The sequence below is a fragment of the Lacerta agilis genome, chromosome 2 (assembly GCF_009819535.1).
Source record: "Lacerta agilis isolate rLacAgi1 chromosome 2, rLacAgi1.pri, whole genome shotgun sequence".
NCBI lineage: Eukaryota > Metazoa > Chordata > Lepidosauria > Squamata > Lacertidae > Lacerta > Lacerta agilis.
The window spans coordinates 48,145,042-48,169,009 of record NC_046313.1 but is presented as its reverse complement, the minus strand read 5'-3'; the positions used below and the strand labels follow the sequence as shown (position 1 = coordinate 48,169,009).

The 23,968-nt window shown below is 41.6% G+C and overlaps 1 protein-coding gene across 2 annotated transcripts in view; it reads left to right on the top strand.

Annotated features, from left to right (window-relative positions):
• Nucleotides 1–23,968, top strand: part of NEURL1B (neuralized E3 ubiquitin protein ligase 1B) — a 46,593-nt gene that overhangs the window by 4,976 nt on the left and 17,649 nt on the right. The window contains exon 1 of one of the 2 annotated variants that reach the window (XM_033139947.1): nt 13,161–13,206. The exons of the other annotated variant lie outside the window; for it this stretch is intronic. Within the exon in view, the coding sequence (XP_032995838.1) occupies nt 13,176–13,206 (31 nt within the window). The 5' untranslated portion in view covers nt 13,161–13,175. Of the gene's footprint in view, nt 1–13,160; nt 13,207–23,968 lie in introns of those variants that run through there. 2 annotated transcript variants of the gene reach the window in all.

The window sequence follows — 23,968 nt, the reverse complement described above, 5'->3', positions numbered from 1 at the left end:
AGGTAGGTGGGTATAGGATTTCAATCTTGGGTCTTAAACCACAGTCCTTTATCAATTTACTTGGGAGTAAGCCACCAATGAACTCACAGAGGTTTACTTATGGGTAGACAGGATTGCACTGTAAAACCTTAAATTATAAAGCTATTATTCCCATTCTGCTCTTAACATTCAGAAAAGCTTTTAGGAAGCATCTTATTTTGTTATCATGGTTGGTATTTTGATAGTTAACACAGCAAAGATACAGGCATTGAACATACTAAGGACATTGCCACAGTACCGGAATGAGTAACACAACAGGGCTAATGAAATACCATTTTTATACATATATTGAGAAATCACTATGAAAGGTTTGAATGCAAGAGTTAATGTGCTACTTAAACATTGTTTAACCCTCTGTAGTGGTAACAATTGCTTTTATCTAAGAGCTTACAGGTATAAAGCTTTTCCGCTTGCCAAAGAAACTTCTCGTATTATGCTTCTCTTGAGCCACAGTCCTTACATAACACACTAACCAATTGGGACTTGGCTAGGATAACTCACCCAAAGATTGAACTCTATATTAGATTATACTTTCTTTTGATCTCCAAATAAGCTACTGCCATTCCTTAATCATCTATTTTTGTTCCTGTCTTATACCTGTCATTCCCCTGAGATCATCTGCAGAAGCTCTCTTCCAAGTATCTCGCCATGTGAAGCAAAGTGGGTGGCAACCCAAGATATGGTTTTGATGCCATACCTTTAGCATTCTCCCTGCAGAGAGGTTGGCTTGGTTGGTGCCTACATTGAACCAGCTCAGATGTCCCAGTAGGCCATGATTTATTGTAATGGATGTGAACCACAGGGAGCATTAGGCTCACATGCTCCCTCTCCTCCTCTGGCATGGCTGCGAGAAGGAGATAAAAAAAACCCCCTGATTTTGGTTAACCACAGTTTAGCATTGTTTCTGAACATGAGAGTTCATTGAAGCTGACTGATTTTAAGCAAACCATTGTTAATATTAGGGACAGTTTATTGGGTCTGAATGGAGCAACAAAGTGCAGGTAGAAACAGATTAAAACAAAAACTTCTAATTGCCTTCTCATGGATGAGCTGGAGGAGGAGTGTGGGGCGGAGTACATGAGCCCAAAGCTTTATCAATTTGTTCCTTTCACAATAAACTATACTGTAGTTTAGTATGACAGCTGATCTAGCTCACTGTTACAGATTAGCCACCCCTGCTGTATAATTCCCATTCCATCCTTTTGGAAAACCCATGGGGCTAGAATGTTTTCCCTAGTGGAATGGGGGGAGTGGTGAAAAACCATAGTGGGACCACCATATCAATGCATCTGAATAGCTTTTTCACCTGGGAATAGATAAAATATGCTGCCATAGTTAAATTATAATAAAAATAGATTTAAGCTTGCAATGGACGGAAATCTGCTATATGTTTGGGCCCAGCCATTTCACTGTAGTGACATACATATTGTTTACTTCCTGCAGCTGATAAACTTGGTGTGCAACATTGCAATGAATGGGTAAGACTTGTTTTGACTTGAGTTGATGTTGCTGGATTATAAGCAACATGCCAGCCTATCATTTTGTGGTACTTCAGTGGCTTTGTAGATAATGATACCCCTTTATGGTTTGGAGCTAATTTCCCCTTATCTAAATTAGCTGATTACTTGTTCTTCATTGACAGGTGGATCTTGTCTTACTATGCTCTGAGATTCCCCTTTGACATTCATTTCACCTTTTCTTCCTTAAAGCTTTTTGGTCCCCCTCAGTGAGCTATCTTAGTGCATGTTTAATTATCACCTTCTCTGCTTTGCCACTTAAATATGGAACTTATATTGTGTTTCATAACCAGACAACAGGATATCATCCTAAAGATGTGTGTGTGTTAAATGTTCCTTGCGGATTGCTATTGCAACAAAAGAATCCAGACACTTCTTTCCATGATTAGACTTCAAAGCAGTTATATTAGGTCATGTCCATAACATAACATTGGGCATCAAAACAAAACTTCAGTACTTAAGATTTCTTCTCTTTTATTTATTCAATGTTGCAAAGAATTCCCAACTGTTTCCTGCAATCCACCTAAAACTAAACAAGACCATACCGAATCTTCCTGAGGATAATCCACAGAATATGTCTCTTCTGATTTCATGGCCAATATTATCTTTAGTTATTGCTCAATATTGCTCATTATTTATTAACCATCTGTTCTTTGTGGCGCAAGTTCACACACCATCTACCAATCTGCTATCCCCCTCGTCCCTCATCCATCGTCCTTTGTGGCGTCATCTATGCTTGACAATAGATAGCACTCATTTTCTGGCTTGTTCATTCAGACTAATTGTTACTCTCATCTCCTTATTAGGTAGCCTGAGAGAGAGAGTGTTCTGGATTTCCAGAAGGAGCTGAAATACTTGCCAGTTTGCATGGGATGGGTTAGAGAAACATTTGTTGAATAATCCCCTGTACTGAACCTCATTCAAAATGGAGGCCTGTAATATATAGGCAGAGTTTATGCACTTGAGGTGCCCTGTCTTGTATAGTTTGAAAGTCAGTGGGATAGGTAGCACTGAACTTGCTCTAGAGAATAAAGGGAAGGCGTGCAGGTATAATATGAGCAGCTGTCCCAAGCACAAACTGCAAAATGTACTAGTTGACCTCTCAGCTAATGTTTGGACTTCAAGATTTGTTTTATGGTAGCTATAAGATACGTTCACTGGTATAAATCAGGGAAGAGTGCTGCAAACTATTGGAGACAGGAGCATACACAATTCCTTTAATTTGTTTGGATAAAGTGGTTAACTTCAATCAGGAAAGTGGAGGGGGCAGTGGTGGGGACTCAAGACATCAGACTGAATCCACCGTACAGCTTTATGAGGAAATGTTTGGAATTGAACATGTCACTGCATTTTGAAAAGAACACCAATAAATTACACACATGTGAATTCACCTCAGTTGATTGTGGAATGTAGCATGTGTGGGTTTGGTTTTTTTTAAAACTCTGGTAAAGGTACCTGATTACAAAATGTGTGAGAAGATGCCATGAGTTGACTAATACCTTGAATACATGGTTTTGTTTCTTATGTAGTTGTTTAGTCTTCCGTCTGTTCTGTAGCTTGTGTGCCTATTACCAGCTAAAAACACAGCTTCTCAATTTGGATTGAAGCTGGTTTGGAGCAAAATACACCGTTTGTTAAGAAACAACACAATAAATAACCACCCATGACAATGCACTGGATCCAGAGTAAACAGGAGTGTGTGCACAGCCTTGCTGACTAGTTGAATGTACCCTTTTTACACCCAAGTTTTGCAACATGCAAATTATTCTAGCCCGTTGATTATTCATACATTTTTAAAATGTTTTCTGAAATTACCATTGTAATGTTGATATCAAGAGTCCTCAAATACTTAGATAATGTTAGGTCTCTGCAATTTTTTTTTGTTTGAAAATGTGAACCCTAATGTGTGACTGATGATGATGATTCATTTGGAAGATTATATAACATCCCTGTTCGTATTCTAAAAATCTGCCTGCAAATCAGTTCCAATCAAAGATGGAAATGAACATTTTGCTATTTGGCAGCACTCAAGAATTAAACTACTTCTGTGTCAGCAGGGCCTGTTGCATCATTGCCATAAAGGTGAGGGGCTCTCCACTCCATACTTCCCATTGTGTCTCTGTTTGGTGTTTTAGTTGCCTGAGTCCAGATTCATAATTGGAATGAGAGGCTGGTATGATTGGAAGCACAAGGTGGCAAGGTATGTGATGGGTGTGAGTCATGATGATAAAAAGAGAAGCTGCCCCAATATTCATTATTAGCCTACTTATTATCCAATAGGACAGAGCAAAAAGGAGAGGGGGCATCATTAATGGAAGGAACACTTGTGAGATTGCAGCCTTTATATTTTTAGATGATTACCCACACTGTGTTTTGCCACTTCCAGTTTCCCTCACCCCCAAATGCCTTCCTTAAGTTTCAGAGAATTTTGACCTTGAGGGGACACACATCTTTGGGGTGAACCAGATACAGAGGAGGGCAGTGACATGTGACCTTTCATGGCTGTGTAGAAGGCAATTTTATCAGGAGCTGTTTTCTCAGCAAGTCACACCTGCTGAAGTCTGTCTTACAATCATGAAAGATTGAAGGAGCCCAGTCCCCTTTTGCATGTGGTTTCCCTGAAAGAGGCATGTAACTCAATGTCAAAAGTCTCTGAAAAGAATTAAAGTCGCTTACTGTATTGAAATTGAGTTGCTGTTATCCTTCTTTTCACCTTTGAGGAGAGGGGTGGAGAATCTATTATCTTAAGTATGTATATGAAATCTGTTCCTGACATTAAATTTCAATCTATCCTTACAGCTCTCCCCCCCCCCCCGGCTTTTGCTTCCTATTTGTTCTCTGAATGAGTGGATTACTTCCTCCTCCTCTTTTTGGGACTCCTAAATGCAATCTGATTGTGTCAAGACCTTTTTCCTAGACTGTTTGAATATGGGTTCTAGCCACCCAGGATAAATCCCCACCCCAATACCATGATAATTTAGCAGATTACAGTTGCAGGAAGTTTTTTTTTTGCAGGATTATGTGAGATCAGGTTCATATACTGGATAAAACTACACCTTATTGTAGAAAGGTAATTCAAAAAGCTTCCATTTTAGTGTTGTCTAAAGTATCAGCTTCTTTAGTTTCATAACTGGATTTATCTATTTACTGCTTTTGTTCTGCTTCTTTCTGCCAGGATTACGTAGTTGTGGTTTTTATTTTATTTCTGCAAGCGCCCGTCTGCTGAGCAGTTGTCCTCTCGCTGCAGTGTTGCAATCTCTGTCGGGGAATGTTCTGCAAGAAGGCAGCCTTCCACTCACAAGCTGTTCATTGTCCACTTGTTGCATCTCATGAAGCTGGCTCCTGGTTAAGCCTCGTGCCACAATCCATTTGCCAGCCTCTAAGGTGCTCTTCAAGGACTCTTATGTTGGTATTTGTCAGAAAAGGAAGCACACAAAAACCTTATATTCTCCCATTTCTCATTTTATCCTTAACCTGAAAACGAGGGCCTAATTTCAAAGCAACAATTGGTTTCATCACAAAATCTAAGACGATAGCATAGGCCCAGAGAAGTGAATTACTCTCAAGAAATGCAGATGCTGTAGCAGTGGACATAATCCTACTATAATCTCCAGGCAGAATAATCACCTTTTTGGAAAATATTACTTGCTTTACTTCTGCCTCTGAGTACCTGTTGAATGTGAGTTTGACAAACCAAAGATTAATGAAAAAATACCCAAGGTTTTAAACTGGGAAGAAGAGCACAATGAAGTAATTCTACCCATGTTTATCTTCCTTGCCTGATATTTAAACTGTGGTTACAAGGCCATTTTTTAAAGTTTATGTGATTTATGTCTGTTTTGTACGCAAGTCCCTGACTCTAATCTTAATCAATTACTCAATTTACAGAGGACGAACAGAAAGTTACCCTTGATCTTTCAATAAGAGGGGCACTACCACACTTCAAAAAGTTGGCTCCATATTAGTAAGGACAGAGTGCCTTGAACTTGGTGAAGTGGGAAATGGGGGGCACTAAGATGAATAAATACACAATTCAGTAGCTGGCATGGTCAAGGGGAATCTATTTTAAGTTTTCCTGTGCAAACTTTTACGGAGTTACTATTTCACCCTGGCTGGCATACAGAAACAAACAAATGGGTTGGGGGGGATCACACTTGTGGAACACATGTCTCACAGTATCCCATTCTCATTTTGCTATAAAGTGAAAGGCTGCAGAGCAGCTTTGCCAGACATAATCTCAACCGTATTCTCACTTGTTGTCTTTGCCAATACATCACATCTCAGCCAATAAATTGCTGTATAAAGCCTTACTATGCTTCTTGAGGACCAGTTCCTGAAACTGCCCCCGCTCCTCAACCTTATCTGTAAACCCATCTACCCTATAGCCCCACTGATGAACTAGCAGCTCATGAGGACTCCTTTATTGTTTGGCTTTGGTGTGAGAGGAAAGCAGAAGCTAAATTGTGAGCGGGTATGAGACTAGAATGTGTGTGTGTGTGTGTGTGTGTGTGTGTGTGTGTGTGTGTGTTTGCTGGGAGCTGGAATAACCTTTAACCTACTGTCCAGCAGTCTGAATGGCTGAGGTGGTTTTGGGAAAAACTAGGGCAGTTGTATTGAACAATTTTCAACATATACTCTTGAGAGAATCCCATTCCCGTTGACTGAGCTGGCTTGGGACTTTTTGGCTGCTATTGCAATCATGGGGTTGTCTTGGCATATCATGGCCAAATAATCCATGAGGCAGGACATACGCTTAAGCTGGTCTTTTCCAGCAGGTGGCTGGTTGATGGTTTGGTGGTGTTTAATTACCTTGTTATCATGGACTGATCATTTCCTGGTGAGGTTTAACATTTGTGGTGCTTGGTGCTCATTGCTCCCTGCAGGGGTGGAGGACCAGTTAGGATCATCCTCTCCTGGAAGGTTTTTGTTTTGTTCTGTTTTAATTAGGAAGCTTCCTGAACGCTTTGGGGAATTGTGCAGTTGGCATGGCTGGCACCCCTATCAAAGCCCTGGTGTCACTGTGGAATAGTGAGATGAAGAGGGCCAGTGGCGCAGTTGTTCACGAGTGCTCTCTCCAGCATTGTGGATCCTGCATGGCTCTGTGGTCCTCAGGAAAGCTCTGAGTGATGGAGTAAGCCAAGTGACTGCTGCAGTACAGGTGGCACAAGTGTTATAGTGAAAACAGCTGAACACATAATCATGCCACCTGTGGGGCAGTGAAGAAAGTTTTCTTAACTGTTACTTGAGTAGCTTTCTAGCACAGCTTTGTGGGCTTGTGGGAATGTGGGATCTTCCCATAAGGCAAGTAGCTTAGAATGCACAAAAGCCTGCTGTGACTTAATTTGGAAGGCACCTTGAAAAGTCCCTCACATTCTGCTGGAGCTTAATGCCACAGATATTGTGGATCAGCTGGAGATGTCAAGTCTGGTTGTTAGGGATCAATTTCAGTAGCTAAAGCCAGATAATTGTGGACAAGGTGTTTCAATTTTTTTGGCCTACCACATGCAATCCTGACCTTCCTGTCATACAAGGGTTGTGGTTGGGGGTTGCCTGGGTTGGGCCCAGGAGCAGTAAATGCCATTTTTGTGAGAGGCAACTGTAATTTGCCTTTAAAGGAAGTTGTGGTGTGTCCCCTTTTCAAGACACCTTCCCTGGATCCAGAAGCAAGTGACAACTACTGCCAGTTGCAAACATTTCCTTTTGGAGAATGGTTATTATCAAGAGAGTGGTGTCTGTGCAGCGTCAGGAGTCTTTGGAGGAAGCCGATTATCTAGATCCATTTCAGTCTGGCTCCAGGCCAGATTTTGGCATTGAAATGACTTTGGTGGCCTGTATCAAGGAGGACAAAGAGAGTTTGAGCTTGCTTAATTCTCATTGAGTTCTTGGCAGCTTTTGATACCATCAATTATAACATCCTCCTGAACCATCTCAGTGGGTTGGGAGTAGGGAGCACACTGTTATAGTTGTTCCATTTCTACCTGCAGGACTGGTACCAGAAAGTAGTAATGAGCGACTTCAGCTTAGCTCCATGGCAGTTGTGCTGCCTGTACCCCCATGCCAATTAAACTCTTATTCTTTAGTTATTAGATTTCTAGTCTGACTTTCTTCTCTAAGGAACTGTTGAGAACATTTGTTAAGGGGTTTGGAGTGAAGTTTCACCAGTATGCAGATGGCACCCAGCTCTGTTTCCCCTTGTCATCTGAACTGGGGGATGCTGTGCACTTGCTTGGTCAGTGTTTAGCCTCTCGCCGTGGTGTTTACTTCTGTTCAAGAGAAGGCCTCATTAGTTCAGTAGGCCCTAACTGTTTAACTAAGGTAACCCCCCCTATTGAGTTGTGACTCACTGGGTCTTCTGCCTCTTGACTTGGAAATGTCTTGATTCAACACATGTGGACATCTATACCCCGGGCATTTTTTCATATTATCTTCCCTTCCCTTACACTGATTCATCCTTCTTACCCAACTTTGGAAGTAACTTTTTAAGAGTTCTGAGAGTGATTTATGTATTTTATATGCAAATTCTTTTTTCACTTGGCCATGTGAACAAAGAATGACAGCTGCAAAGTAGGCAATTTTTAAGTAAACAAGTGCATATTAATTTTCATGAACTTCTGAGATCTCTCTCTGTGTAGAACTATCATAATTGAGGATAATTGCCCTCACACTGCATTACACTTCTGGTATTTTGTGTTATTGCACAATGTGACAAGACTTGTAGTGGTGGTAATGAGGGGAGGTTTCAACCAATGTACAAAACTTCTGAGAAAAATGTAATTTCCTCAGCATACCTGTGCATAGATGTAGATTCTGGGTGTTCTGGCTCAATAAGGAATAGTATAAGCATCTCTGCATTTGGAAGAAAAAAAAAGCTAATCAAGAGCGCACTTTTAAAGATTTTGCCCTTTGAATAAAGCATGTACCAAATTGCTATGCTCTCCATTGGGTTCCTTGCACAATCTCCCCCCCCCCCGCCCCCCATCACTGCCTCATGCATTGTGGGATCAGCCTATGCCTTCTGGAACTGGAGCTAGGAGGTAGTCACAGGATTTTTGTATGCCTCTTGTTTGAGATTCCTATTTCACATGCTTGCTTAGGTGCATGTTTATACAGCGCAAAGCAACAGGCACGAAAGCTATTGCTTGTATACTGTCTTATATTTGGGGCAGCTGAGTGTGGGAAAAGTATATATTTTCTAAGAAAGGTGAATTTTGCCTATGAAGCATCCCTTATATCAGGGGTCAGCAACCTTTCTCAGCCGTGGGCCGGTCCACCATCCCTCAGACCATGATGTGGGCTGGACTATATTTTTTGGGGGGAAATGAACGAATTCCTATGCCACACAAATAACCCAGAGATGCATTTTAAATAAAAGGACACATTCTACTCATGTAAAAGTACACTGATTCCCAGACTGTCCGCGGGCCAGATTTAGAAGGCGATTGGGCCGGATCTGGCCCCCGGGCCTTAGGTTGCCTACCCCTGCCCTATTTTGAGTCATAAGCCATTGATCCATCTAGCTCGCTTTTGTCTATTTATTTGATGTCTGTAAAATATCTAAAAGTGATTTCCCAGCACGAACATCAGGAATGAAACAATTTAAAACAATTCCATATGCAAAAAACAAACTCATATGATTAAAAACCATTCCATGCATAAAACAATTTAATATGCAAAAGCATTTTCAAACCCACTACAGATTTAACCTGGGATAAAGATCTTCATGTAAAAGGCTTGTTGAAAACTCCAGAAGCACAATGGCAATAGAAGGAGTTCTAAGGGGCAGGTGCCACCACAAGCCCAGTTCTCCTATCCAACAGAATGCAACTACTGATGGGATGGTATCTGTAGGAGGCCTCTCCTGCGGAGTGCAGCAGTTTTATTTTGTATGAAAAATACCCGTTCTTCCACTGAGAAGAGCACACAAATGTTCACACTCATGCTGCAGAGAAGGTGAAAGAGAAGACAGATCAGTTTTATGGAAGGCAAAGGAGCCTTTGGGACCTGCATTCAGTAGTAGTGGTCAATACATTGGGGACCATTCTATCCTTACACTCCCTCCCTGCTGTAGGCACACAACTAAGTCATCCCAGTGGTGTGGAGCCAGTGGGACCAATTGTTCCTTAGCTCTGGTATTTTAAGCCTTGTATACATTTGACTGTAAGCTGTGCATTCCTTAATAAGAGAATTTTTCGCTGAGGATATTAGCAGCATTTGGGGGATGACGTAAGTGAAGTATGTTACTAGAACATTTCTTAGCCTCTGAAGTATATTCTGTTCCTTATGTTTTCCTGTGCCTCTTGCAGAGCCTGCCAGGATCTCCCACTTATCTTCTGCTCGATGTATCATCTGTCCTTGTAAATGCTTATCGGAGCTTTTGATCCTCTGAGGACACTTTGATTAGGTTTTTGTGTGCAGATAACTCAGGCCGTAATTTTCCAAATGTAAGTTTTCACTCTCTTTTAAGCGATGACAGAGATGTTATTCCCTGGATGGGCAGGTGATGGTTTTGTGAACCCTGAAATCCTCCACCTTCTGCTAATGATGGTGTGGTGTAGCCAGTCATAAAGATAGGTATTAGATGAGAGGATAAGGTGGCCGATGCTCTCACTCTGCTTGGCTTGAGGACAGAGCAGCAGTTCTCAACAGTGCAATCCTGCAGATGTTTGTTCGGAAATAAGTCCTATTGTTTTCATTAGTGCTGGATTAAACCCTGTGGAGGACTGACCCTAGACAGTCGAAATCGGGGGGGGGGGGGCTCACAAATTATCTCAAAGCTTCTACTTGGCTACTTGCGAATATTCTACTAGGATCTGGAGTTGGCGGGAACTCGCAACACACAGAGAAAGCTTCGTGTCTGGAGGTTTCTCGTGCGTGTGCTCTAGTTGGATAACATTGAACTAAGAAAGTTTGATTGTAATTTTCTTTCAAGATCAAATCAATATTATTTTGATCCATTGTTGCAGGGCCTCTAAAAAGGCGTGGGGCCGGTGCCTACTCTTGGTAATCCAGCACTGGTGTCATCGTGATGTCAGGTTACATGTTTTCTCTTGCCAGCACACATCCTATCTGACTTGTATACAGTGGTACCTCGGGTTACAGACGCTTCAGGTTACAGACACTTCAGGTTACAGACTCCGCTAACCCAGAAATAGTATCTTGGGTTAAGAACTTTGCTTCAAGATGAGAACAGAAATCGTGTGGTGGCGGCGCAGCGGCAGCGGGAGGCCCCATTAGCTAAAGTGGTGCTTCAGGTTAAGAACAGTTTCAGGTTAAGAACGGACCTCCAGAACGAATTAAGTTCTTAACCCGAGGTACCACTGTAGAGGGAAGATGGGTGTAGGGAATTAGGACGCCTGCAAGGATGAATTAAGGCTGTGGGCTGGAGGTTCCCCATTGCTGTTCTAAACTAATTCCCCTCAAATATTACAACATTTCCTCATAGGAAAGTTTTTCTGGTCCCCTGATAATTTTGGTTGTCCCTTTCCAGTTCCGCAATGTCTTCTTTGAGGTGCAGGAACCAGAATAAACTAAAAGCACAATAAACCAAGTGGGATTACGCCATAGATTTGTATGAAGAGTGGTTTTGTTTTCAGTTCCTTTCCTAATGATCCCTGGTATGAAAACTGTTCTTTGTCACTGGGAACTTGCAACCAGAATCCTCCATAGAAACTAAAGCCAGACAAAGTAGGCTAAACCAGAAGTGAAACTTTTAAAGAAAGAGTGGAAATGGCTCTTGGTATGACACAGGGATACTGTAGTTCCTCTTACAGCAGAAAGATTTCCTTAGTGTGGTAAACATTTGGACAGACAGATATAGCCACGTTTACATCCTTCCTTTTTTTACATACTTAAGAGAGGTAGGTTAAAAAAATACCCAAAAACCTTTTCAGGCCTTTACTTCCTGCTTCTGTGTGTGGTTAGAAATGGTTTGCGGAAGCCTTTCAAGTTTCTGCATATATGTTTTTCTTAATACAAATCAGCTACATAAATGTTCTTTCAAACTCTCAGTTGCTAGTGACCTGCATCTGACTGTTTTTCTCTAATTGTTCCCCAAGCTTAATTCTTGATATACAGTCGTACGTCAGGTTATGTACGCTCCGGGTTACGTACTTTTCGGGTAACGAACTCCGGTAACCCGGAAGCGCAACCCATAGTGCGTGCAATGCGCGGATGCGCAGAAGCGTTCTGCGCAGTTTGCGCAAGCGCAGATGCGTTTGCGCATGCACAAACCGCTACTTCCAGGTTTTTCGTGTGCTTGTTCGGGTTGTGTACTTTTCGGGTTGTGAACTGTAACCCAGAACCAATTACATACGCAACCCGGGGTACCACTATATTAAAGACTGAAACCCCCTTCATTCTTGATCTTGTTGTACTGTCATGTGTGATTCGTTTTTGTTGTCTGCTCTTTAAACTTTATTTCTGCAGTTACTGAGCATTTGAGGTGTTTTGTTTGTTGTGTGTGTGGTGCTTACCGAAAAGTCTTGTCATACAGTTTGTGTATGTGTGTTTTTCAAAGGTAGAGAGATGCCATTTTCTGCATGACTGTCAGGACTCATTAGACTCTGCTCATCTGCATAATAGGCTTCTGAGAAGCAGGTTTGCACGTGGGTTGGATGTGGCAAAAAAAATTAGCTTTGGTTTGTTTCCTAAATGTGAAGCATTTTGCTCTAAATTTGAATAATTTTCTGTACATAGACCAGCTTACAATAAGTAATTTAATCTCTTAAACTATTAGTAATGGTTGTTTCTCCATAAAGTTCCCTGTTTCTCCATAAAGTTCTTATTTATATTAAATGGCAAATCACTCTGCTTATGTTTTAATAGTTTGATGTGGTGTTTTGAGTCACAAGATGAATAGATGATTAAAAAGAACTGAAATTAAGCAAATAAAAGCAGTTTATATATTGGCTATGCTAATTTAGACTACATGGTATGCTGTTTATGAACAGATGCACTCTGTTGGCTGCAGAGGAATAATAAATTTGTACATCATTTAGAAGAACTGGTGCAGTGCTGAGAGGAAAAACAGGCTGGGGGAGAAGAAAAATTTCATACAATAGTTCCATCTCCTCTAGTTTCTTGAGGACTACTGTAGACATTATATCTACTGCATGTTTGAGGATACCAGAAATAGCCTCTTTGTGACTGGAGCAACTCATTATGTGACTCTCCTCAATTGTGTGGAGTGTTTTACCACACCAGCAACCTCTAGGAATAGACAGTGTTGGCGTGAGAGCTCTCCACACATTTGGGGAGACTCATGGTTCCAAACATTACAGATGCACAATGGGAACCAGCAATCTTGAACACCTGATTCAATCTGCCCGTGCTCTCTGTATGGGTAAGTATTAATGTGTCTCTAGCTTGGCCCTTTGTCCTTTCAATGACAGGGAGAGTTCTGCTGCCTGCCCGAGACAGGATTAACTTGTATTTGTTGTATTTGTGTCCTGCCTTTCTTCCAGCAAAGTCAAAGAAGCACTCTAGTTTGAAAACAACCTTGGGCGTGAGAGTAATTTTGTCAAAGCCACACACCCAGTGAACTTCATAGAAGAGCAAGCAAAGATTTGAGTTTCTGACATCCTTACCCAGCCCTCTTTATTTGCCCCAGCTCTCCCTCCCATGCAGCTACCCGCCCTGGGAACCTATGGTGGTAAGAAATCTTATAAATGAATGAATCTGATGAAGCATGACTCTAAAACTTGCTGAGCAGTTAAAATACAGGCACAGTCCTCAACGCCAGTTCTCGGAAAGAGGCTTAGTAACACCAGTGGGATTGCCAGGGAAAGTGCTCTGAATGCACAGGATGTGACATAAGCAATACTGTACTGAAAAGCCTGTGTGGGTGCATTTAAACAGCTTGATCCCACTGATGTCAAAGGCATAAATACATTAGGTGTGTAAATAAAAGCCTTGTTGAAGATAATGGCAATGGCATCCACTGCCGGTTGAAGATAGGGTGATTTGCAAGTGTTATACAGAACAAGCTACAAAATCAATGCCTTGGTTTGTCACGGTCACACTGAGAAACCAGAACCAGGGTTACTGACCTCAAGAAGGAACAGCATCTATTGATCATTCATGACATTTTATCCAACCCTTTAAGGTAAACTGCTAGGCCACCTATGTTACACTGCACAGACTCTCTCTCTCTCCCTTGAGACAGGAAGATTGAACCTGAGACCGTCTGCTCTGCCACTGAGCCATGACCTTTTCCCATAGTCTACACTGGCATTTTAAAATGAGTGGGACAATTAAAAAAAAAAGAAAGAAATCCACCACTGTGTCCCTGGTAGCAGCATAGCAATACCATACTCGGTAGGTAATACCTTGGAAAATTCCACTCCCAGGGAAGGAATTAAACAAACCTTTTAGTGTTCAAAGGGGTACAGCTTGGCTAGCAGAGTATATTTTCTAAGAGAAGAAAATATGTAGCAATCTGCATAATATGTACAGGTCTCAGAGGTTTGCAGCAGTAGAAGCAGAAATTGGGGTTTCTGTACCTAAAAGTTAGACACAAACAATCACATTCCCAAGCCCCTCTAAATGGTTACCTCTGGTTCTGTCAGGCTGTGACTCTTCCCTTACTGAGATCAGCAGAGGCACTTCATTTTCCTTTAGAGGCCCTGATGCATTTTGTCTGAACAGTATAAATGTTTGTCAGTAGTTCATGGTTTGTTTTATTAATTCTAAGAAGGAACAGCTGAACTCTCACGTCCCAGAGGTGCAACAGCTGTGTGTTATTGCCTAATAACCTTCATCTCAAAATTGGCAGTTTTCTCAAGAAACGCCTTTCCTTTGGGCACTTATCTTTAGACTCATTAATGCATGAATATGTTTCAGAAACAGTCTTATTGTATTAAGTGTACTAAAACTGACTAAAATATAAAACAACCAGCCCATGTGTGGTGCTCTGTCTTTTGACCGTTAGCCTTGCACTTGCCTGTTCATGAATGTGGAGCTAGAACAAAACATGGCATGGTTCTACTTAGGTATGCAGACCAGCTGTAGAAACATGAACAGTCCCACCTAAAGTTAATCAGACTTGCAGCATGCCACAACCAAAGTAACAGGGCTGCCATATCTAAATGACACTATATGAGGTTAGGCCAAATTGACCCAAAGGTCTTTACATCCGCTAGCTTTTTCTCCCATTGTGGTGCCAGTAGTTTGGCCATGTTCACTTGGAAATAAGTCCTGTTAACTCAGTGGGACTAAGAAACAGAGGTTTAGATCCTGAATAGCTGTGATGGAAGAGGGTTGGCAGAAGATGACTTCACCACCCCTCCTATCTTCTGCAGCCCCCTGCAAAACTGCTCATAGAAGGTTCCTCCACCTGATTTTTAGTTGTCTCCCCCTTTCCATTACCACCTCACAGACCACTCCATTCAGGAGGACCCTTAAATCCTCAAAAGAGGTTTTCAGCGGGATGAATTGATGGAAAACCCCCATCTTATGCCAACCTCCTCCTGGCCGTGCTTCTCAGGATCCAATCCAGGCTATAAATCAGTAGGTATTGGCAATGTTTAATAGGAACATGAAGGAAAGTGTTTGCACCCAGCCAAGAAATGAAAATTAGAATTCATTGAGCATCATTTAAATTGCTTAAATTTTTAAACTTCATTTGTCATTAAAAATAACATTTGAGTGGAAGTCATATGTTTCTCAGAAAGATTATTAATCAGTAAAGAGGAAATATGGCAGCATGCTAATTTCACACGAGAACTTCATTGTTGAACTGAGATTTTAACCACGGGTTTCAGGTTTAGAGCATATGAATCTTCAACTTCTATAATATTTCATATGTAGCAGAAATACGTCAAAGATTTTACCCTTCCGTTGGGGATACTGAAATGATAGACAAGGGTTTTTTGTTTTTGTTTTTAAGAAGCAAGACATTGTGACACATAAGCAGATCAGTGGTAACCAGCTGAGCCATAGATGGGGGCGTAGAGCTGTGTTCACATTTCTTGCACACTGACCACCGAAAGCTGAATCTGAATGAGATAAATTAAGTCTGATTCTTGCCCTTTCAATGGGGCTTGTCCAGGTGACATTTGTGACACAACGGGGGTGTATTTCCACAACCTCTAAATGTCCTTCAAGTGGCCGGGGGGGGGGGGGGAATAGGCACCGCTTGCATCCACCCACAAAACTCTTGTCTGCCCTCTTCCCCCTGCTGCTTCTTTCAATTAAGCTTTAACAAGGCCGGGGTTCTAGTGTAAGACGAACCACCTTTTTTCCCTTTGGCAAAGTAGGCATTCCTAATAGGAGTTTTGTAAGAGAGCCATTTCAGCAAATTGCTTTCTTTAGCAAAGGCGCAACTTGTGCTTGAAACTTCAGCAGATTTTTTTTTTTTTGCTTGCTTTTTCTGGTGACAAAGGATGATTGTTTTTATGTCAAAAGGACGGCTGTCTGTCCCTGCACTCTGGATTAACGTTAGTTAATTTTGAGTTCAATTAAAGTGAAGTATTTTCCCCCACCATCTCCAATAAGAACACAAAAAACCCTACTGGATTTGACGGGTGGCCTACCGGTAACTAATCTGGCATTCTGTTCCCACAGTGGCCTGTCAGATGCCTCTGGGAAGCCCAAAATGGGACTTGAGCACAGTAGCCCTGTCATGCTGTTTGACCCCCAGCTGCTGGTATTCAGCTTCTTCTCTTCTTTGGTGATCACTCATAGCCGAGTAAGATTGTCTTCCATGAACACAGTCTTAACAGTGAGTCCGTAAGTGACTGTGGAAGCCAATTCTGGATCCACATGTCCTTCCACAAGTGGGGACATAGGTTTCTGGGCAGGAGTTGATCATAGTGAGGGTTTGCCAAACGCACCTTTCTCTTAGCACGCATACTGTGGTATAGTGATCATGATCAGTAGCCACTGATAGCTTTATCCTCCAGAAATCTTTTTCCATTTTGTACAAATAGAGGTCTGAAAATGAGTTACCTTTGCATCATGCCATGAAGACTGAAAAGCTGAGCTTATTTAGATGCAAGATAAAGGATTCTAAAACTGCAGGCCTTTTGCACCCTTACATGAAAGAAAGCTCCGTTGAACACAGTGGGGCTTACGTCCAAACAAATATATATAGGATTTTGCTGCAAAAGAACTATTGCACCCAACAAGTCTATTTATAGTGGGAGGAATTTCACTTTGCATTATGCCAAACATTCCAACAACACAAATATTTCAGCTTGCTGGATGGAATGACCCCCAATCCTCCTGTGTGTTGTTCTGCAGGGGGTTTTCCAGACCCACCCACCCCAGCCAATTTTGGGGGATGCAGTGGAGGAGAGAAGAGAAATCCCTTTTGTGCAGGGCTTCTGCTGATGGGACTGTATAGTTAAATCCAGTCCATTATTACCTTCTTAAGAATTAAGAAGAATCGCTGAAGATTATTCCACATTTTGAACTATTCCCATGTATACTACTAGCAAATTCAAGAGCAATAAATTTAACAGGAGAAGCTGTATTACTCTGTTGCAACAAATCCCATAGAGTCTTAGTATAGTAAGAGAAATGGGTGAATAAGAGTTATAAGCTTTTGTGAACTAGAGCCCACTTGTATTTATTTGCCTTTGAAGTGTCACAAGACTTTGTTGTTGGGGGGGGGGAGGAGCTGTAGTTTTGTGTGTGTTTTGCTCCATATACTTGGCAGAGCTGAGGCTGCACACATTTAATCCTTGTCCTAGATCCAGCTTTCCAAATGGCATTTCAGTAGTTCTGGTTTGTATAGCTACAAAGACACGACTATTCCATTCTTGAATAATGTATGCACATTATAATTTGCCATATGGTGAGATGCAAGACAGACTGGAGAAGGAGCACTTTTGGTCCATTTGACAGGGCAAGGATAGCTGTGTTACAAGTCTGTTGCAGCAAACTTCTTGTGGTGTCTTAAATACTGACAAAGCTTATTATGGCTTTATGCATCTGGTGAAGTGGGCTCTAGTCCATGAAAGCTTATGCCATTTGTTAGCCTTCAAGGTGTAACAAGACTTTATGTTCTTGTTCTCAATGCATCCTCTTTTGCTGTTTCTTGCAGCATGATTAACCATATGGTACTATTTCTTAATTCTTCATGTGGGTGCCATAAATGGACATAGTGATTTGGCCTAAATAACAATACTTATTTCTTCTTCTTAGCTTTTGCAGAGAGGCCCAGCTGAATTGTATACTGAATCGCATTTGCTAAACTCCATTTGAGCTCTGCCTGAAATCCTATGACCCATGGATGTTTTCTAGGGAAAGAATCCTCTTCTGAACTATAGATGGGACAAATATGATACGTTGTTGAGATACTAACTTAATCTTTTGCTGTATTTTATTGCTTGAATTTTATGATTGCCTTTGTGAGTTCTTGTGAGAGCCTTTTGGGACAAAAGGTGGCACAGAAATAAACATAACAAGTAGGAAAGCTATGTATCTCCCCCCCCCCCCGGCCAAATTAACTATAAACAGTCACTGTTCTACTCCCCCCCGCTCTCTTCTGCTCTGGATTTCATGCATTTCATCTTTGAGAAGTGCAGTTGAATTATATACAGTCCTGATAGCTGTTAAAAAGAAAATAATTGAAGAGCAGGTCACTCATTATTTACCTTTCTCACTCATGCATTCCTTCCAAAGCATTTTTCTCCTTTATGCCAGAGCCTTGTTTAAACTGTGTGTAAATAAAAAGTGAAGCACCAGATTGCAATCCAGCAGCATACGGGGGGGGGGGCAGGGATGTTGAAAGCAGCTGCTTCCTAGAAGCCACAGTTTATTGCTCACTCTTGAGATTTGTGGCTGTCTCGGAAAAGACCAGAAGCCCCGGATGCATGGCCCTTGTTAAGTCTGCTGCTAACTGGGTTACCATCTTGCTTATGTGAATTGAAACATCCCTGTGATTTCTCATCCCCCACCCCAATTTTTCTGTAGCAGAATGGTGGTTAATAAACACTATTTTGTAGTACAATCCTATCAGGGCCAGCCCTGCCATTAGGCAAAGTGAGGCCTTGGGCAACAGCTGTTGGGGCTATTCTCCTTTTAGAGAACATGGCACAGCCCATCCTACCACAAATTAGCCCCCAACCCAGGTGTTGTGGAGGTTGCTATACCATTACTAGGGTGATTCCGCTGTCAGTCCAGTTGGCTTCCATATGTAGAAGGGGGAGGGAGTTTCATCTTGCCCTTGACCTCAAGCAGCAAAATGCCTTACGTCTGAACTATATGCATTCTTACTCTGAAGTAATTCTCACTATGTTCAGAGGTAAAGGTCCATAGGATTGCAGCCTTAACATCTCATTTACTTTGTGGTGTTTAACTTTGTCCTTGCAGAATTTTCATGAAGTAGCTATTGCCCACCAAGGAGGAACTGACCTATTGACCTGGCTTTCACGACACTGTGGGCTGCTGGAAAGGAGTGTGCAGCTTATTTTACTACTCTTTAAAAAAACAACCAAGAAACAACAACCCTGTGCTGTGTTAAAGAAAGGTTTTGCTTACTGTGTTGCCTATGAGCCCTGAGCTTGTGATTAAGCTCTTTTCTCGCTAATCATGACCTTAAGCATGAGTTCCAGTTCAGATGACATGCTAAGCAAAATCATGACTTAGTTCAGCGCAGTGCATCAGAAAGAAAAAAGACTGGGGAGAAGCAAAAGTGGCTGTGAGCAAACCTCAGGAGCTCCTACAGTCAACACTGGTTTCCTAAGCCACAATTCAGCACGTGTTATGGGAGCCAGCTCTTCAAAAAGGAGGCACATTAACACTAAAACCCCTGAAAGCCTTATGGCCGTGGCAGCTTCTTCCCAGTACTGAATACTTTGAGAAATGTACCCTTGTTAGAGTGCTTGGAGTGGTCTGTTAGTATTAGGAAGATGGCAAGCAGGAAACTAATAAATTCCCTGCAACAGCAGGAATTTGTTACATTTACACAACATTGTCATCATTAATCACAGTACACGAAGCACTTTGTATAAATGGTAAATATTAACCCATTTAACTGTTTGGAGACTAAGGGTGAGAGGCAGTGACTTCCCCAGATCTACCGTATTCTACACGGTGTTCAATGGCCATTTTGAATGTCAGACAAAGCTGCCACCCATGCTGAGCTGCAGTTGTTTTGTTTTAAAGCCTTTCATTTTCTTTTTTGGTAATTATTTAGCAATTAGTCTTCTGGTGTAACACGGTGACCCTTTGTGCCTATAGGGGATGGGATGGATTTCCTGCCTCCCACAGACAACGATTCCACCCCTCACTTTGTTCCTGCTTACGTAGAAAACAACCAGCATGTGAATAGTTAGCACACCCTTTCCATGACCCCAATACATCTGGGTGATGGGACAGAGAGAAACATGTTGTTACACAATATTGTTAGTGAATTCAGTGGTGGTGGTGGGGGGGGGGCAGGGGAGGAAAGATATTGCATCTAATTTGAAACCAGATATTCTGTAGATGCTCCTGCAAGCTTAGTGACATAAAATGTTATTGCTAATTATTACACTATATGTACTATACTGTTTTGGTATCTGCACATGCAAAAGTGGACGTCTATCTGCTCATCTACCTTAGAATGTTTTAGCGTTACTATGGCCTTCTGGAAATATATTTACGGTAATATTCTGAGAAATAGAGGCTAGATGGAAGTATTTCTGTATAATTTTAGTTAGCTTTTATAATAGAAATGTAATGCAGAACTTGGGTATGATGCTAGCTGCTAAGAGAGAACTGGGGGAGGAATCCTATAGTTTTAGTCATTCCAAAAGAAAGGAAAAGTTGATAAGATACCAGTAGGTTTATGTAGCACCAGCAATTTGAGCTGAGGTCTGTCTCTTATTATGTGTTGTGCAATACGTTGACACATAATTTTTAGGTGCCAATACAGCTTCAATATTTAGCACTTAATATAATATCTTTGGAGATACTTCTGTTGTGGAATACTGAAAACTGATACTAGAGCCAGTTTTTAGAAGATTGACAGTGTTCGGAATACAATTTTTTCCTTGATCTTTTGAGTTCAGACTATGGCAGGCTCTTGGGAAAGGCACAACATAACAGTGGCTAATGAACTGGGCGTCTGTTGTTTTGGAACACTTCTCATATGGAAAACTAGCAACCCACTCCTGTGCGTGTTTACTCAGAAGTCCCACCACGTTCAGTGGGGCTCACTCCCAAATCAGCCTTCATAGGCTTGCAGGCTAAATGTCAAATGGATAGTATACCGTATATACCCGAGTATAAGCCGACTCGAATATAAACCGAGGCACCTAATTTTCCTACAAAAACCTGGGAAATCTTATTGACTCGAGTATAAGCCGGTTCACCTTTGCCGCTGTGGAGGAGGAGGAGGAACGAGCAGCCTGAAAGCAGCCTTTTGGGCTGCTCCTTCCTCTTCCTCCTTTGCCAAGTTTGCATTTATGCAAGCAGTTCAGGAATGGAACAAGCTGCCTGGGGAGAGTAAAGAACCACCTTTCTTGTACGCTTCTTAAGGAATGGTTGACTGGGGTGAGCGGGTGGCGGCACGAGCGGAGAGAAAGGGCTTCTTTCTCGCCACCCCCACCGCCCGCCTCACTCAAGTATAAGCCGAGGGCAGCTTTTTCAGCACAAAAAATGTGCTGGAAAACTAGGCTTATACTCAAGTATATACGGTACTTTGTGAAGTCTCCAAGACAAAACCCCACCTTGGAATAAAATCAGATTAAAATTGGGGGTGGTCAGTAAAATTGTGTGTTTCAAATTTATTCATTGTGGGTCATACCAGCCTCCATTAGTTGATTCCAGTGGTCCACAGTGCTTCAACATGTTTGCTGAGCATATTAATGAGTATAGTCTAGAAACTGACAGGCAGATTTAAATGTAGTGAGATTAATTGCCTGGCTTGGTGACAGCACATTTTTCTTTGGCTATGGCTGAAGTTGTGACCCAGTGCTACCTCCTCTATTTTCATGCTTCTGATTCCTTGCACATGGACAATATTTCAAAAAGCTTTACTGTTGAAGTAAATAGAAGGAGAAAGGAACTTGGGTGTCAAATGACTATGATCAATTGCAGCAATCTGAACAGCTTCCAAGGCTTCCATCTATCTATCAGGCTGTAGCTTTTATCCTATTTTTGGGGGGAGTAGGGAAATCTAGCAGACTAAACGTGTCTTAGACACTATGCCATGGGTAGGCAAACTAAAGCCCTGGGAGCCAGATCCGGCCCAAACACCTTCTCAATCTGGCCCGCGGATGGTCCGGGAATCAGTGTGTTTTCACATGGGTAGAATGTGTCCTTTTATTTAAAATGCATCTCTGGGTTATTTGTGGGGCCTGCCTGGTGTTTTTACATGGGTAGAATGTGTGCTTTTATTTAAAATGCATCTCTGGGTTATTTGTGGTGCATAGAAATTCGTTCATCCCCCAAATAGATAGATAGATAGATAGTCCGGCCCCCCACAAGGTCTGAGGAATAGTGGACCGCCCCCCTGCTGAAAAAGTTTGCTGACCCCTGCACTATGCCTTCTCTGTCCATCTTTTAACTCTCACCTACTAGATTCTAAAAACATGGTATTAAAGATGGAGGCGTCTTGATGCTCTCTTTTTTCACAGACAAAAACAAAGCAAAACACCTGACACCTTAAAAAGATTCATTTAAAAAAATCCAGAACCTAAACATAACCAGTGTTATGTGATGCTCACAAATTGTTTGGATGTTACACAAAATGTCAGTTGAGGGTGCACGGCCCCTTCTTCCATCCATCTTACGTTGTTCCCAAAGCCATCTTAAGATTCTCTGGCGAGCTGCTGCAAGCCATAGGAGGCTGAGATGGAAATTGGCCTGACTCATTGCAAAAGACCTTCTTATAGCTGTACAGGAAATACTTGTCAGCAGTTCTGGTTTAAATGCTGTTTAACTTGCAGATGAGAGAATCAAAACCTTCAGTTAAATTAAAGAGCTACCTCCCAAGAGAACTTGAATCGTAGTACATATTGCTGAGGAAAAATGAAGCACAGGCTAGAAAGCTGTATACTATAAACTCTCCTGTTAACTGCATTGCTGATAGCTATAATGTGCCGTTACAATATTATTTTGTGACTGACTAGCTTTGACGGCCATTGAAAGTAATCTAAAACCAAACACCAACCGATAGTCGCTTAAGGAATGTCATAATCACTATTGCTAGCTACACTTTACTTGTTAGTTTGGGGTAGTTTGTGCAGTGGAAGTGAGAGAGCTGGGAAGAGAAGTGAGGAAACAATAGGAACCAACAAATGCTGAAGGACAAACAGGTTTTTTTTAATTGAAATTATTTATAGAAAAGTATTACTTGCTTAAGTGAGTGGCAGATGGACCAGCCTCTGTGCTTCTAATATTCTGTTCATCAGAAGTTAGTTAGAGCTATTCTCTATTGCAGTGTCAGCTTTGTTTGATAGACTCCAAAAGCTTTGTAGAGCAGGGGGGGACAACTTTTTTGAATTCATGTGCACATCCAATAATTTGTGGGGGAAAGCAGCACAAAACCTCTTGTAGGCACCACCACAAAACAGCTGCTTGTGGGATCATGGCTAATGATGAAGGACAAGTAACTTGCCCAGGTAACTGAGTACAAGGCAGAGCTGGCGACTGAGCCCTTGAATTCATTATTTTGATAAATCTGGTGCAGAAAGGAACCCCCTGGTGCTCATGTATGCTGTGTTGGTGACCCATGTCTTAGAGCTGCATCTCACCTCCACATTCTTTGTCTCTGATGTGGGCATGGGCAGGGAGGAATTGTTACCGTCACTTATCAAGAATTATGTCACAGACTGATGGAACTTGTAGTCTTGTAATTCATGGTTAAAAACAGAAATTATTCTATTTAAATTTAAAACAAAAATTATGAAATCTCATTGCAGCTGCACCAGAGGAGCAGAAGGAAGGGAGAAATATCCAAGGTTAAGTCTTGCTTTTGCTTTTTCATGTAGCAGTAAACTATGGTATAGCATTATGCCTGAAACAGCCCTATGTAAGCCCTCGAGAATGGACACTGCCAAGGCTGTATTTTAGACAACTGAAAATACTAATTTTATTATAAATAATCTGAGGTGGGTGGGGAGCAGAAATGATCATGGAATATTTTATCTCTATCATTGGCTCTAATTCAGTGAGGATTTTTATCACTCATTGTTGAAAGAAGGCTTGCCTCATTATGAAATTTTGTTAGCAAACATGAGGGGCCTTTGAGACTAGCTCAATGAATCGGCTTTTCATTCTTTTTTGTGGTTTGCCTTGTGACACTATCGTGGCTAAAGGATGCTCAGTTAACCAGGATGACATGGCCTTGCGGTTATTTTCCCTTTCAAGGTAACAGTTCTATTGTGCGAAGCTTTTTAATGATGTGGCTGAACTCTGGCTTTGTACAAGCTCTCGCATTTCAGAGAATGTAGTCATTTTATTTTTAGAGAAACTGCCCT